The sequence below is a fragment of the Amblyomma mixtum genome, chromosome 6 (assembly GCF_055824585.1).
Source record: "Amblyomma mixtum isolate Tamu chromosome 6, ASM5582458v1, whole genome shotgun sequence".
Lineage (NCBI taxonomy): Eukaryota > Metazoa > Arthropoda > Arachnida > Ixodida > Ixodidae > Amblyomma > Amblyomma mixtum.
This window is the reverse complement of record NC_143017.1, coordinates 156,394,153-156,410,549: the sequence shown is the minus strand read 5'-3', so window position 1 is coordinate 156,410,549 and position 16,397 is coordinate 156,394,153. Positions and strand designations below refer to the sequence as shown.

Here is a 16,397-nt window from a genome sequence, read left to right as displayed (position 1 = left end):
GCTGCAACCAAACTAGCATAAATTGCTACAGCCATAATACAATAAATACTATTGCTAACACAACAGTCAGCAAGGAGAGACAAAGTGTGGTCTTATGTTGCAGTGTCCAAAATTCATGGCCTTTTGCCAAACCAACCATACAGTCAAACCCGATTATAACAAACCCAGGTAGAATGAATTATGGTTTACATCGAACTCCCAAAGCTGTTTCGTCATTTCGTCACAGAAATATACCTTCTACAACGAACTGCACATTGCATATATTGGACTCTGAGCGCGTAAAATCGATCCAAACCTATGTGCGACGATGCGCAGGCCACGCCAGTGGCTCTGGATCCTGGCAGCTATGAGGGGTCATGCCATGAGGGCCAAATGGGGGAAGGGAGCCTTCTTTGGACTCTGCGCCGTTGCCGCGTCTTGAATTCATCCTCCTCCTTTTTGTCAGCTCCCCCCTCCTTGTGACGTACTACGTGCCGGCAGCTTTGGGGCTATCACAACTTAGGAAAGAGCAGGAACCGCGCAGAAGTGGTGTCGGGCGACAGGGGACAAGGGAAAAGCGGCATGCACAAGCAATGCGATGCCTCTGGCACCACGTGCTCCTGCCTTCAGAACATTGCTCTTGGCCCGTTCCTCAAAAAACAAAAACAAAAAAAACAATTACGACAAATCAATGCAACTGATGCGGAGGGGAATGCGTTAGCGTGCGGGCTCCGATTCTACAAGTGTTTTGTCGAGACGAACTGAATGCATTCACACCAGTGACAATTTAAGATGAGGGCCTGTACTAATCTCTTTACGTCTTCTTCTTTCATTGCTCTTTATCTCTCAGATATTCTAGTGATGGTTCTTGTTACTTGCGCCATTGTGTTGATCCGCTGTTTGATGGTGTGATCTCCTTTCTTGTTGTGCTGAATCCGCTGTTCGCGTGTTCTGACCTGCTGCACTTCTGACACTAGGTGTTGCCCTTGGGCAAAGGCGGTACTGAACAAGTCTGGCCATTTGTAAGTTAACGCAGAGTGCAAATTGGAAAATTTACCAAAACTATCACGAACAACAGTAAACAACACTTGATGTTAAGATGCGGCAGTTATAAAGAAGCGTTTACATAACTCATGACAAACCAAGTTTTTCAGAAGGTAACAAGTACAGGGTGCTCACGAAATCAGTTCGCTACATAGCACATACACGAATGTGCCCATTAAGAAATACAGATTATGTGCAAACACAGTTTTTACATCAATGGCAAAAATGGAACTTTAGGACATTAATTCCCAGCCTCCTATGCACAATTCAACCATGAGTAAAACATGTGGATGCAGCGTTTAAGCACATAACTTAGTCAGCAAAATTTATTGCCGGTAAAAAGCAAGCAAAAGACAGCAACTGATATAACACTAATGCAGAGGCTGTGTGGAGTGTGATCTTGTTGTTGGCTCCAACCTTAAAGTGTAGCGCCAACAGAACATATTTTTTTAATTCAGACCCGCAGCATTAAAGCAGCTGGGTTTTTCTCAATATTGCTCCGCTACAGTAGGCTCAAATAACGTGGGGACTCACTCTTGAGGTATACGTAGATGATCGATGCTGTTACTATGACAATAAGCAGGACCAGCCCACACATCAAGGAGATGGCAAGAGCAGCTCTGTGGGCATCTGGAACAAAACAGAATAACAGCACTGAAATGAACGTAGTGTTCCTGTGATTGCATGACAGACAGCTAAAGCCGAAACAGCACAACATGCCAGATTAAACACTACAAAGATACGGAGAACAGTGGTATTCTTGCGTGGGTTGCTGTCTTGATTAGTATTCGTTTATCAGCAACACCAAGGAGAATATAAAATGAGTATAACCAAAAGTAGACGGCTGTGTTTATATTCCCTCATCTTCTAGAAAACAGCAACCCGACACTGGGATCCCGCAAAAACCCGGCACTGAAAGGGTTACAGGTGACTGCAAATTACACTACAGCACACAAGGTTTTACACCTTTAATAAACTAAATAGGATGCTACAAACCACCCCCATATTCTTTTAGAGCATGAGTCAGATTTTTTTTTTTTTACAAGACAAAAGAGTAAAGAATGAGTTCCTCATTTGGTTACATCATTATGAGTGCATGACGCTGAGTGCAGCATCGCGATAGATCCAGTCACTGAAAGATGAAATGGGAGGGCACAGTATGAAGAAATAATTTAAGCGCATCACTTCAGACCGAAAAACAAATGATGCATCACGGACACATGAGAGTGGCAGTCATGATTCATTAGCACGTGAAAAAAAGAAAGATAAACAAGACATCACAAAGTTAATATGCCAGCCACAGGTGTCCTCCAACTTGCACAATTACTGGAGCATAGTCAATCTACGCTCTAAAAGGACACGCACTCTAAACACAAATACGCCTATGTGAGAGTAAAAAGGGGGCAAGCTGTCCTCTAGCACACACCTTTTTATAAAAGGGGTGTGCGCTAGAGGACAGTTTACTCCCTTTTTGCTTCTTACTGTTTAGAGCGTAACAGTATAGAAAATATGAGAACAGAAAGAGGGGAAATGAGTCACTATGCTGCACGAAAATTTTTGCAAAGTTCCCAATTTTTCTAGAAACTGACCTTCCTTCCTAAATATAGTTTTACAATTACAGGATTCATCAAACATTTTTTTAATTTCCTTTTTTAAGTTCTCAGTACTGTAATGAGGATTCACAAGCAGTGAAATAAATGACTGCAATGCATTTTGCAGGGTGCACTCACTTGGTGGAATCGCGAAAGTGTCTGTCCTGGTCACAGAGCAATTGGGAATCCACTCCAGGTGATCGGGGTGGATGAGAAGGTAATACCTGCCGGGGGACACATTCTTGAAGGACACAGTGGCCGCTGGGCTCTCGCCAGGCTTGGTCTCAATGGTCTGCTTATCAGCCACGCTGTTTTCCACCATTGTGGACCCTTCCTTTACAAGCGTGACGTTGTATCTGGTTGAGTGTGGGAACAAGCAAAGACCAACGACACATGACCTTGGAGCCCAGAGGTGGTGTGACCCATGAAATGCTCTGCACAGTGAAGCTCCTGACAATAAATTAGCAACGACGACGTTTGAAAAATGCTCTCTTTCGCTTTTTGGCTCTCCTCATGCCTGAAAGAGTCAGCGTAGGCATTAAATGCTTTGAACAGTCAAAACCCCAACAAGAAGAAGAAGAAAAAAAGGAGGAAAACGCAAAAACCTTCAAGAATTCCACCTGCCACATTCCGGTTACCTCCTTACCTCTGCTGCTGCCTCTTCACCCTTTCTTTCCCCAATGCCAACAAGAAGCACACGACACTACCACAAAGATTTACTATCTCCGTATTTTTCACGGACCAATTTCTTTAAGTTTTCCTTCATTCTGAGTGCCACAAATGACCGGAACTCATTAATCAAACCTCATCAACCCTTGGAAAACTAACCTTTGTACGTTAACCATGTTCCATGTTAGTATATTATGTTGCTCATGTATTAATGTATTGATATATTTTCCCGCTATGTTATTTTTCGCAAATAATGTAATTTTTGTTGCTGTGATTTTACATTGCATTTATATACTTTTCTTGCCTGGACCTAACCATGGTCCGCAGTATGTACTAGTAATAATAATAAATAAAAGACATCGGCTGAAAGCATTTGGCAACAGCTATTGTCCAGTGCTAAACGATATAGAATTTCACGGCATCTTAGTACCCAGAATAAGTGATTCTATCAGCCAGCCTGATATACAAAACAATAGTTGAAAACAAAAGTGTCAGAATTTAACAAAACAAGATGTAACCTTACTGCACTGATGCGTGACGAAGCGGGGATTAAGCTTATCAAACACTGCTCACCACTTCTGTTCAAAAAGTTTTTTGTGCAAGTTGCAAGTGTGCAAGTTGCAAGTGTGCAAGTTGCAAGTGTGCAAGTCCAAAGAACACCAGTTACATTAGCTGGAAACGTGAAATTCCAAGTATTAATGTTTCAGAGGTCCACAGATCTGTGTAAAAAAGCTTCATTATAGCTGCAGAATTTGCAACATTCCTCTGAAGAGTCAAAAAGAAAAAAAAGAAAGGCATTTAGGGCATCATGTAATCACCTAAGTTTGTTCCTGGCAGCAGACAACACGAGAAACTTGGAATAAAATAATGCGATAAATTTGGCCACGCGAATATATTCAAGTATGCGTTTGAAAAATACTACCATATTACTAGCGTAATTCGCGCACTTTTTTTCCAAAATTAAGACTTCAAAAAGGTGGTGCGCAAATTATGTGGAGATTTTGCAAGCATGTCCTAAAAAACTACAAATGTCATAACGCGCAATGCATATAGGTACAGTGGCAGATAATAAGTCGACCCCAAAACTCGCACGTGCGTAGCTCAAAGCAATAAACGCGGAATGATACAATCGCAAAGCCGGCAGTCAGAGGCAAACGGAGATACAAGGCGATCAACTGGTGCCCTCGCATGTGGCCTAGCTGAATAGTGGCAGACGGAATAGACAACGATTCGGCAGTTTCGGATCCCGGTGCGACGCATGCTTTGGAGCTTACGCCGGTCGTGCGGGAAAGCGACCACCGGCATGAGAGAGCCAGGTTGCGACTCTTTCTTACCGGAAGCATGCTGGTGTGCTTGCACAGCTGGGAGTGCGAAATATGCAAGTAATTTTTTTTTAAATCCGGGTAAAAAGATGGGGGTGCGCAAATTATGCCAGTAAATGTGGTATTTACTACCTGCCCTAACAATAAAAAAAACTTCAGCTCCAATAACAAAGGTGCTGAATTAGTCTAAAACAGAGAAATTACAGCAGTGTGCAGCAAGCGCTGCAAGTTTGTTATGAGTACACTTGTGTGCATATCTTTTGAAGGATTAAGAGAACTAGTTAAAAGTCGTGTGCCATTAAGCCTATGGCTGGTCACTGCGCGCACCAAAATAACAGACTATAAAGGCAGGTAAAATATATCGCATAATAAATTTAGATACGATTCTTGGTTAAATACTGCAACAAGTGAAAAGGAGGGAGGCAGTTTCTAAGGAAAAGAGGTACTCACCTGCTGATGTTAAGTGCGCTGCTGGCGAGACTAAACTGAGCAATCACAGACTTCTTGGACAGAGCTGGTTCCAGGACCATGACTGTGCTCTCCCAGTCACACACAGTCTCTCCTTCTGCACATACAAATGTGGGGAAAGAGGAGGGAGGGTAGGATGTTAGCCTTACAAAAAGTGCCAGCCCAAGGGTTGTCTCTATTCTTTATTCAAGAGTTACCTCGCATGGCCCAAAGGCGTTATAGCAGGGGGGGGGATAGTGGAGTGGAAGAGGTGCAATGTAGCATATTTACACTGCGTCCACATTTAAATGCAGCTAAAGAATTCACAGATGATTACAGTACTCCCCATTGTGAAATTTGAGCACAGCTACGGTGGCGGCGAGGGGTGCCACTCAACCCACAAATGGTCGCTTCTTTGCTCGGGCAGCTGATTTAGCATGAAGCACTTCCACCGATAGCGTCTCTCAGGAGACTGTTTTTTATTGTGATTAGATAGGTAGACGGTTGATATATTAGGTAGGGAATGCTGCGAGTAGCATGGCTGGAGCTGACGTTCTGTCTCGTGCGGCGCATCTCACAGCAGATGCGGCAAACAAAGTGGAGCGTGGCTCGACTGCCTCGCTAATCAGGGGGTCACAGGAGGCAGCATGCTGGTAACGCGTGGGCACGTTTCACAAAAGCCGTCGCAGACAGACCTCCGCTCAGGCAGCGCTGTGTTTCCAGTCATGGAATCGAGGCGGCCATTGTGAATAACTGTGAGGAACCAACAACCTCCTGTGCCCTTGTCTGGGCACTAGTGTCCTTCTTCTAAGACAGTAGAACGTGGTGTCACCATATGTCCCAGTCCATCAAAGAAAGCCAGTCTGAGGCCAGTCTGAACAAATAACGCACTGCATTACCTTGGGGCCTAGGGAGAGACCATAATGGTGACTCAAAGTGTCTTATTTTAAAGGGCCACACTGGCAGTTTGAGCCGATTCTGCATGACTACTGCTATGAAGGCCTACTAAAAATATTGACTTCGATCAGTACTTGCGGTAAGGGCTCATTGCATGAACCGTTGCGGCCTTGAGGGTAGTTCATTCCATGGTGGCCATATAACGGTGGCACACAGTGCCTCGCAGGAGTTAAATGCTATTCTTGAGCGTTTCCCAATGCATCACCTAATGCATTTGCTAAAGATAACTTGGTGTAGGCTTAAGTTTACTAGCCTTGCTGCTGTCAAGTGTCACCGAAAGCGTGGTGGCAGGTAAATTTACAATAGGCTCTGCTGCCCACAACAGCCTACTGGTGGAAGCTTGCCGTGGCTTGCAGTGACAGGCATTGACAAAGACGAGTTACGAATGGTGCCTTGGTAAGTACTATTGCAAGCTGAAACTTGAGGAAAGGGCTGCTGGCAAAGGAATATAACTTCTTTTGACGTGATGGGAAGCCCTTATCTACAATCAATGAATGCCTTGATTGACATCAACAGCACTTCAAAGAAAGGCCTAGAACAGCCGCATTTATAACTGTCATGTTTGCCCTTTGTTTCACACACACACATGCAGCTACATTCTAGTTTTGACACATAATTTGCCCTTGATATAAGACATTTCACACACCACCACCATCTGAAACTTTCTAGAGCTTACGTATTAACTGCTGGCAGAAACGGAATGTTTAATAATTAGTCTAAAGTGGTGACTGGCTGTCCGTCTATTACTATTCCGATTCAATGAGTGATTCAGTTGTTTCTCACATACTTAAAACCAAGGTTAACTCAAACTAGCAAAACCAGAACTAAGTTCTGCAATAGACGGAAGTTCAAGTTAAGCAAACTACTGAAAATTTTACAGAAACACTGATTATGCACAGTAAAAATTTAAGCCTTCTCTCTAGATTTATTCTGGGATGGAAACTCCACTACACAAATCTAGCATTTAATCATGATTGAAGGAGTCCTGTCTAATGGCACAGCAAACAAAAAAGCGGGGCCTACAAAAAGCATGCAGTGGCGTTGATCATGTGATGATGGCAGCTGCCATCTTTGCTGCAGCTCAGATCACAAAGGAGGACAAAATTCCATAATAAATGTGCACATTCAAGGGACTTTCAAAAATAATACTATGCACAGAAGGCATTGCTCCATATTTATTTATACAACAAAATTGTCAGCTATGTACAAGATATAAACTGCTCTGGCATCAGCAGCTGCCACTAGCACAAAAGTGAGCAAGACAGATTATAAGCATTCTGCAGATTTAGTACAGACATCCATATATAGTGCACTTGTATACATGGCACATATAGCACGAAAGGAAGGTATGCAAAGAAAAGACGTGAAGCATAGAAGAAGCAAACTCACAGACAGTGACGGTTACGAGAAGATCCCAGGCCACCAATGTCCTATAATTGGGATTTGTATCAAGAAGAGTTGCAGAGAGAGAGAAGGACAGGAGAGCAGCAATTACAGAGAGCACATTATAGGTAGAGCTCAGAAGGCGGAAAAAAAAAAGCAAGCAAAGTAATAACCAAACTCGGCAAGCAAATTTGTTTGATACTTTGCACAAGGAGGAGAGAATTCCGTGACAAGGTCATGAAGCATACAATTTGCTGCACCCATGTCTGGGAAACAAAGAACTGTTCGTGTGAACCTTTTCACAGCCACCGATAGCAGACAGCATAGTGTACGAACGACATCTGGACAGACCATGCACCATGACGCACGTACTACTACTACTACTACTACTAACTTTTAAATGCTATTTATAGTACTACTACAAATGTCATTAATAGTACTACTTTAAAAGGCATAAAATGACAACAGACTCCACTACGTGGGTCAAGAGCATGCAAGTCCAAATGACATGTTGACAAAAGACAGTGTAATCAGAACACTCACTCCCAAGTCCTACAAAGAACTTTGCCACGCGGTTTGTAGGCAGCCCCCGTGATGTCATCAAAAAATATTTGGTGTCGGCATTGTCTCCTTTGATATTGAAGTAGCAGTCATAAAAGACATTCACCTGAAAAGTGTTCAATGAAAAAATAGAACAAAAATAATAATGCCCTTGTGCGACCTGTTCAGCAAAGCAGGCCGCGAAATATTTCCTGGACCCTATTCAAACCACATAAAAAAACCAACTACTTGTGCATTCGCAAACTGCACTGCACAAACGATGATGAAAAAAAAAATGATGAAAGCAAGGGGAGGGGTCTCAAACGGTGCTTTTGCATTTAAAACCTGGAAGACTTCTGGATGATAAAAGCTTGGATAAAGAAACAGCAATGGCCGGTATCTATAACCTCTTCTCGGTGAATTGACTAGGAGTTTTTTTTTTTTTACAACATACAGTGCCCTCTGGGGAGTGCACAAAAATTCGTCTGCTACACAGAAAACTGATTTAAAGAAAAGTATACAGGTGTTGCGGGCACAATCTGTCCATACATCTACTTCTTCACAGCCGGAGCTTTGAAAATGTCTTGCAATAGGGTATTATCTGCTGCAACAGATTTACCTGCGCATGTGGAGGCTTAGGTGCAGGCGTCAGATGTTGCCTGCACCTGCTGCACAGTACTAGCTGACTGTTTGTTTACGATCAATGAAAGTCGGGAGAGTAGGACAGGCATGTACGTGCAGAGCGCAGCCTTGTGAAAAGGCCTGATCATGTTCTCAAGAACTACATGACAGTACATCTGTAGAGCAATACCAGTGCTGCAGCCAACAACAAAACCTGGCCCTCACCCATTGAAACGTGTTGAATGCCAAGCACAGAGCACTGGTTGAGAACCTACACGCACAATGGACATATAGGTACTCACTATCCAAAGCATATGCACTACAACAGCTTTGTTACCTCGCAACACGGTGAATACATGCAGGCTGCTGAAAGCACTAGGTGCCAGTGCGCAAAGAGCTAGAGGCCGTGGCTGCTGCCAGCCAGCAGTGGGCGCTTGTAAGGGATAAAGGATGTGAGAATGGCTCTGCATTTATTGATATGCTTTCTAAAGAATTGAATACGTGAGAAAACAGAATGTACCACAGTTACTCGCATAATGACCACGCTTTTTTGTGGTCATTACGTTACTTGCACTAAGTGCACTAGAAAGCGTTAATTGCACTACGAAGTTACGGTGCTACTTTGCAGGGCATATTTACACTGAAAAATTTACCCTGCATTCAATTAAATTACTTACAATATATTAAATTATTTTACACAATAAATTATTTCTAAATTTTATATTAACATGGGGATGTATTTATTCTATGAGGGCATTTGCTATTATAGTTAAATATATTACATAAACGAGACCTTTGCAATAAGTGTGTAAGAGTGATGTGGGACGCACGCTTGGCGAAAAGCATGACTGCTTGCAACAAAAACTGCTTGTTTATTTTCGTGCACACAGTTGAAGAAAACAAAATTGACACACACTGATACAATGCGATGAGACAAATATAAAACCGCCAGGTTTTAGCTTTTCAGCGTCTCAGCAGTAGTTTGATCATCCGCTGCTTATATGGGAGGTGCAGGGTTTGATCCCCTGTGTTGCCAGGTACCAATGGGTTTTCGAATAGCTACAAGCTTTCGCCTGGCCTGATGCTCAGTTTCTTTGGTGTGATACACTTCGGAAATACCCAACCTTATTAGCCACGACCCTCTTTGGCGAAGCTGCCCTGACACTATCAAAAACCAAATTGATGTGCATAGCTTTCAGAGGTCATTCAAGCAGTTTTGATTTCTAGGCTAAAAATGGTGCACCTGACACCATCAGAGGTGACAAAAATAGCAGGACCAACAACAGCCACTTGGACATATTGCCAGGAAAAGTTCGACACAGCCAATAACTCGTAATATTCGTAATCGCCATAACAAAGTTTAAATGTAAACACCCTCTCCAAGAGCTTCAGAAGAAACTGTAAAGGCACACTTACCAACTCGACCTTAGACTTCCTGAGGTCAAACAAGCGGCAAGTATTGTACTTCTCACTTGCACCAGGATAGTTGTGCTCAAAAAGATTAAAGTAAAAGCCACGCACAGCTGTAATACCAACATTTTAAGCGTCAGAGATGAGAACACAGCCACATATTCAGAATATGCAGAAAATTCAGGGAGGTCTTAATGCAGCCAACATAGTAATTTGTGCAACATCACCCAAACTATGACCGCTGTCACACCATCATGGTTGTCGTGAAGCAGTGACAAGTCCCACCATTTTCTCCTGATCTTGCTCGATCAGAAAGCCACACTCATAGCCTGGCTAATGGCTCCTCTGTGTCATGTCTGCCAGCAATCCTTGCAAAAGGCGTGTTCTAAAATACATACTAGCTCGGAAGCAGGCTTTAGGAAGAACAAGGCGGGTACCAAATGGTGTCATTTATGCAAATGTTTTTGCTCCTTGACCTCTCCATAAGAGGCAGTCTACCAGCTTTACAGACGAAATTTTTTTTAGCACAAATCGAAAGCTATTTGCTCAAATAAATGAATACCCAGCCGAGACTCAGCAGAACAAACCTAATTCTTCTATTTGGTATTCTCACTTTCTTAATGGCAGACGGCGTCTGTAAACCCTGACATCGAGAACACGATATACAGTCGGCACAATAACTCAATGCAACTATATAGACACAACTACTGTGCCATCTAGGTGAAGTGCAGTGGCAGTAATGAGCCAACATTAACCACGATGCACAGCTTTTTTTTTAAAAGTACAAATAAGAATGCTAAGATGGTTTTAAAAAAACTTATCAATAAAATAAAACTGCCGATATCTATCACAGACACCAGCAACCGTTTTTGCTATCAACAGCCCTGCCGACGCTGGTGCTGCTGCAAGTATAGTGGTGTTGGTTGTTCGATTCCTCTTCTAAAAATTTTTAAAGGAATCAAGGAAGGTTGAACAATAAGAGCAGCTGTAATTTACTGAAAGAGCGAAAACTGGGCTGGATTAAGCTGATATGAACAAAATAACTGTCCGTAAGGCGCTGGGACATAGTAATGAAATACAGTACATTCACTCCAGGTGACTGCCATGTTAGCTGTAACAAGAGAATATAGCGTGATGCTACCATCTGCTCACACCTGACTTTCCTCACCAATTTAAAACAAATTTCTGCCAAAACTAAGAGTTCTGCACGCGTTACTGACACAATGTGGTGATATTGGAACATGTCAATATTTTATACTAGTCTCTTACAGTAGGCTCTTCCTTTAAGCCCATCTACGGGCTTGTGTTTCAATGCCTTTTAATTCAAATTTCATTGCCAGCTTTGCTTTTCTAGATTATGCCTTATTTCACAGGCTTCAAAGAGGATTTACTGAAAGCGCAACAAGTTTCATGGTGAAGCTAAAGAAAATGAGTTTGTCCTTAGGGCTCTTGGCGTAGAGTTCTACAAAGAAAAAGAAACTCCATACATTTCACCGTTTTCCCCAAGAGCATTTTACTTCCCCTTCAGTTATTCCTTCTTCCCATCCACTCCCATTTGGGCCAAAGCACATTATCAAATGTGGATTGCAATCCTCACTGCTGACATGAGCGACACATTTCCGCAAGGCTAAATGATTCTTAATAGATTTTTTCTCTCCAACTGTTCTGGCTTGGATTTGAGCAGTCAAACAGTATCTGTTCACTACGACACATCAGTAGACTTCAGACCAAATGAGGCATAAGAACACTGTGATATAATTCCTGCTTCTTCACTTTAGTTCACTCCAACTCTTACACTTATGCCAGCCAACCCTAAAAGCCAGAATAAGAATGAATAAAAAAGTATTAATAACATCAATTTTTTTTTATGCCTCATGCGAGCTCAATTTAATTTAACACATCTCAGCCATCATTCGGGCGCTGAAATCGAAACAAACAGCAGGAGAAGAAATTTAATTATTAATTACTTGCCAGCACAGGTCAATTCCACAAGGCAAGTTATTTACTGGTGTCTTGTGCATAACCATGTGCAAATATCTGATAATTTCGAATATTTGGTCGGATAGTAAAGCATTTGATATTCGATCCGATCCGATCGAATTCAAATGTTTGCTATTCGAAATCTCGAAGTATTCAAAATGCTACAGGCCCGCGTACTATGCGATGTCAGTGCACATTAAAGAAATCCAGGTGGTCAAAATTATCCGGAGCCCTCCGCTATGGTATCTCTCATAGCCTAAGTTGCTTTGGGATGCTAAACCACGGTAACCAACCAACCAGCTTCAATGGCTACAGTACAACTACACCTAGGGTACTGATCTTGCAAGAAAATTATAATTTTATCATTTCAATGTTTCAGTAGCCAACTCTTCAGAACTGATCCTCTGCAGCAAGAGCTGAAAGACAGAGACTCTGAGTGGCAAAAATTCAGCATACCTTCAGAAGTGCTGTTGAAAGAAACATTTAATGCAAGTTTGCCGTTTTTGTAAGTTGAAAGGAAGACATTGTAATCCAAATCTTCCAGAGAAGTGACAACCTGCTCCTGCTTCATGCCATCTTCCATGCTCCAGGAGGACAGGTCGTATGTACGACAACCTAAAAAACCAATGCCAAAATTACAAATTGTTGGAAACGGGTAGGACGCACCGAAGTGTTAAAGAGATAGTGACATATAACTTTTGTCGCATGTTTTTTGTTTTTTTTTTTAGAACGACTTATAAAATACTGACATGGATCACTATGTTGGAGCTCACCAACGCTCAGTTAATAATTTACAACTGAACTTCTTATGACACATACTCTCAAGTTCGTTTTCAGCAGATGAAAGGTGGCTGAGACACCACAAGTATGATTGAGATTGTGTGAGGCGTACAAAAACTGCCATAAATAAGCTTTACGCTCACTCGCTGTCATTGCCACTCATGGGGCAGGCTAGCATAATAGTTGGAGCGAAGCTGTGAATATATTGCAGTTTTCGTACACCTCACATATAACAATGCTACTTGTGACTTCGCTGTCACCTGAATCAAAGCTGAAGCTACAGAAGAGAACAAATTCAGTTACCGTGTGGAATTTGCCTGTGGCTGATCAATACTATCATTTACTAGCCACAGGCAAATTCCATGTGGTAGTCATTTTTTAATAATGTTTTGAGGATCAATTCTCTCTTCCCCCTTTACAAAATGAAAATCAGAGGTGTTTCCACCACTTTCAGCAATGACAAGGAGTGCTCCTGTTTGAAAATGATCCCTGCACACTAGTAGTCATGGCAAGGAAAGAGCGTACGTATTTCACTGCTCAATCTTTACTGTAAAGTGGTAATAAGGAACCAATTGCCATGGCCGAAAGGTGACAGTCATAAACTGAATGCAACAGCGTCATTAAAATCAATTTACTAACATACCTTTTCAGTGCAAATCAGAACAATCTTTCAAACAGCACGATGAAAGGGTACTACCTAAGCTTAGTAAATTTACCGACAACTGTGCCCCTTTATCTGAAATCTGCACAGCTTAAAACCTGGAGCTTTAACTTGTACCATGTGAAACTGACAAGGATAGTGAGAGATATGCTCAACCAAATGAGTGCACAACTACCGTATTTTCCGGTGTATAAGACGCACCCTTGTATAAGACGCACCTGCCATATATGCAAGCTGTCATTGAAAAAGTTGGTATATAAGATGCACCCGTGTATAAGACGCACCCCAATTTACCAAGTTAGGCTAGTGAGGCTTAATTAAACATGCTTATGCAACCATCGCGAAATGCACCGTACGTGTGTGAAGTTCTTAAGCAACGCTAAGTGATCGAAAAAGGCAACACGCAAGCCATACCCGCCCACATTTTAGCACGAAAGAAAAAAAAGCGAAGGAACTCTCCTTATGTCCATAACATTTTATTTTTACAGAAAACCTTCGAAGTCTTCATCTTCGGATGCGCTATCGAAAAGGCAACGCGGCTGAAGCATTCTCTTTGCACTATGTACGTACTGCGTATACAGAGCAAACAAAGCTGCAAAAGGTGACTAAAAAAAACGTTGGCTTCTTTTAGCTTGTCTTGACATTGGCGAGAAGCGCAACTGTCGCCATCTTTTGACATTTCATATTGCTTTTGCTTGGGGCCTCCGAAACGTCCGCGTGTTTAAGATTCCGGAAGTCGTCAACCCCACCGTTTCATGATAAAGTTCACCTAAAAAAGTTGCGCACGGCGGTCCCCGTAGTGAAGTATTAAGTGTGTTACAACCAACCGTGTTATTGGTAGTAATATTTTTTCGGTGAAAAAAGCTTGAACATGAACCTGAGTAATTTCTGAACTCTCTCAAAAAAAAAACAAACGGAGAATTCGCATATAAGACACACCTTTGTATAGGACGCACCAGCAAGACTTTTGAAAAAAACCCGCGTCTTACACACCGGAAAACACGGTAGTTTGAGCAGCAATTTTCAAACATTTTACTTTTAAACAGGACCACGAACATTTGCCCTTCTCGTACTTATGATTGGTAGGAGTTGGTTGCCTTGCTTATATAACACTGCACTAATTCCTAACCCAGTTGTAGCTAGGATCACTTTAAAATCAGCTACTATTTTCATTTTTATACCAGTAAGCCAAACCATGAAAACATAGCTACAGACAAAAGCAGCATTTCCAATCTCTAACAAAGAGAATTTTAACCAGCCCAAAAAAAGGAGCAAAGACAGCCTGTAACGTTCCTTGAGTTCATGAAGAAATTTAATCAGAAAGCCCTGATCTTGGAGATGTTCAGGCAAGAATGAAATATGCATCTCGTGGGCCCAAATACCTCTAACGAAGGTGAGCGCTAGTCCTCTGCTGCAGCATGACAGCTCCTTTTGTATCCCGACAAAAAGTATGACCAGATTACTGACCATATTGCAGTACCGAAGATGTGAAGCGTTTTCTGGTCTCCCGTTTACATTTCTCATACTCGTTAAGCAGCAGTTGATGTCAACTGTGACACCACAGTTTCACTTCTTGCCAAAATGCAAAACTGAAACTACTTGCAAAAAAAATAAAAACTTTCTGGCGCAAGATATCGGCAAAAATAGTATGACAACAAAGTTTACGCACAAAATACTGCAAAATGTGCCTATTCTTATGCCAGGCACAATGAGCGAAAAACCAAACAACGGCATGAAAGACATTACAAGTCATGGGACCAGTTCAGATGACGTCCAAATTGGGCTGTAAGCGTTGAAAAATTTCTCCCCTATTTCTAAGCTGTAAATACTCTGGAGCTTGGGTGAACGGTCAATAAGTGTCTGTTCAACCAAGCTCTCAGTTATTTTAAAACATGCAGAAACAAGTTAAATACTAGGGAAATTCACTATAGTGCCATTTAAAAGGTGTGCGCTGATCAGCAATCCTGCACGAACCAGGAAGTGGCACACAAAGCCTGCAATGACAGCCGATTCTTGCTTGCGAGAGAAAAGTGCCTTGGTAATTTCCAACACTCCCACAAAGTCATGAAAACCATTTCATTTGCTTAATGCGCAATCAGCTCGTACAGAACGCATGCAGACTGGACTACATGCCAGTGCTTGGTCGCATGGGCGCACTTTTCTGGTATCGGCACAGCGGTTTTCGGAACTTTTTACCAATATTTCCCAAACTTTACTTAGCGTGAAATACCGCGCGAAATACTTACGAGCCGGCCTTTTGGTATGTACGTACATCGTCAATCTAGGCTTTATAGAGGTGCGTCTTCATTAACGCGTCTACAAGCAGAGACAGCAGTCATGAAGGCGTGCTGAGGAAATAGGTTACTCACTGTTGGTGTGGTGAATGATGCATGACCCAGGTGGCTCGTGTTGCTGAAAAAAAAAAGGGGGGGGGGGGGGGGGGATGAAGCATGATGAACGATCTACAAACCTTACGCTGATGGAAAATAGAAAAAAAGACGGCAGTAAACAAGAACACAGGATGCTGACGCAGTTAGCCCAAGACTATAAGCAGTAAGCACGAAAAGCGTAGTAACGGTTGTGTACGGAAGACGCGCGACCAATATGGTTTCGAGCAATGTGCGGAGAACGTTGAGAAGGACTATGAGAAAGAACTTAGCGACTTTACGCTGCTTTCTTTGATTGCATAACGGCGCATCAATACAGATCAGGAGCCAAGTTCGCTGATGCTTACCATAAACGAGCAATCGGTTTCAAGTGAAACTATGCTCTTGTCGCAGAACGACTGGTTAACAGGGTCACAATGGCCAACATTAAGGTGCCAGCACAAAATCAGGGTCAGTAGGCTTGCGAACGGCCAGCCCCAAACGCTGAACATCTTTGGCTTTAGATACCATCACTTCCCATTTGCTGCTGTTGACATAAAGCGAGGCATTCACAAAACACAAAAATTAAAGACAAAAGCAAAATGGATTCTGTTGGATTGGATTCGATTTGCGAGTTTCGTATGAA

General features: G+C 42.3%; 1 protein-coding gene across 1 annotated transcript in view; it reads right to left on the bottom strand.

Annotated features, from left to right (window-relative positions):
• LOC149340912 (uncharacterized) overlaps positions 1–16,342 on the bottom strand; it is a 28,379-nt gene extending 12,037 nt beyond the window's left edge. The window contains exons 1-8 of the mRNA XM_089549840.1: positions 16,120–16,342; positions 15,755–15,797; positions 12,401–12,559; positions 9,971–10,077; positions 7,937–8,060; positions 5,057–5,171; positions 2,754–2,971; positions 1,558–1,653 (exon numbers count right to left, since the gene is read on the bottom strand). Of these exons, the coding sequence (XP_089405966.1) occupies positions 1,558–1,653; positions 2,754–2,971; positions 5,057–5,171; positions 7,937–8,060; positions 9,971–10,077; positions 12,401–12,559; positions 15,755–15,797; positions 16,120–16,263 (1,006 nt within the window). The 5' untranslated portion in view covers positions 16,264–16,342. The remainder of the gene's footprint in view (positions 1–1,557; positions 1,654–2,753; positions 2,972–5,056; positions 5,172–7,936; positions 8,061–9,970; positions 10,078–12,400; positions 12,560–15,754; positions 15,798–16,119) is intronic.
• Positions 16,343–16,397: the final 55 nt, after the last annotated feature.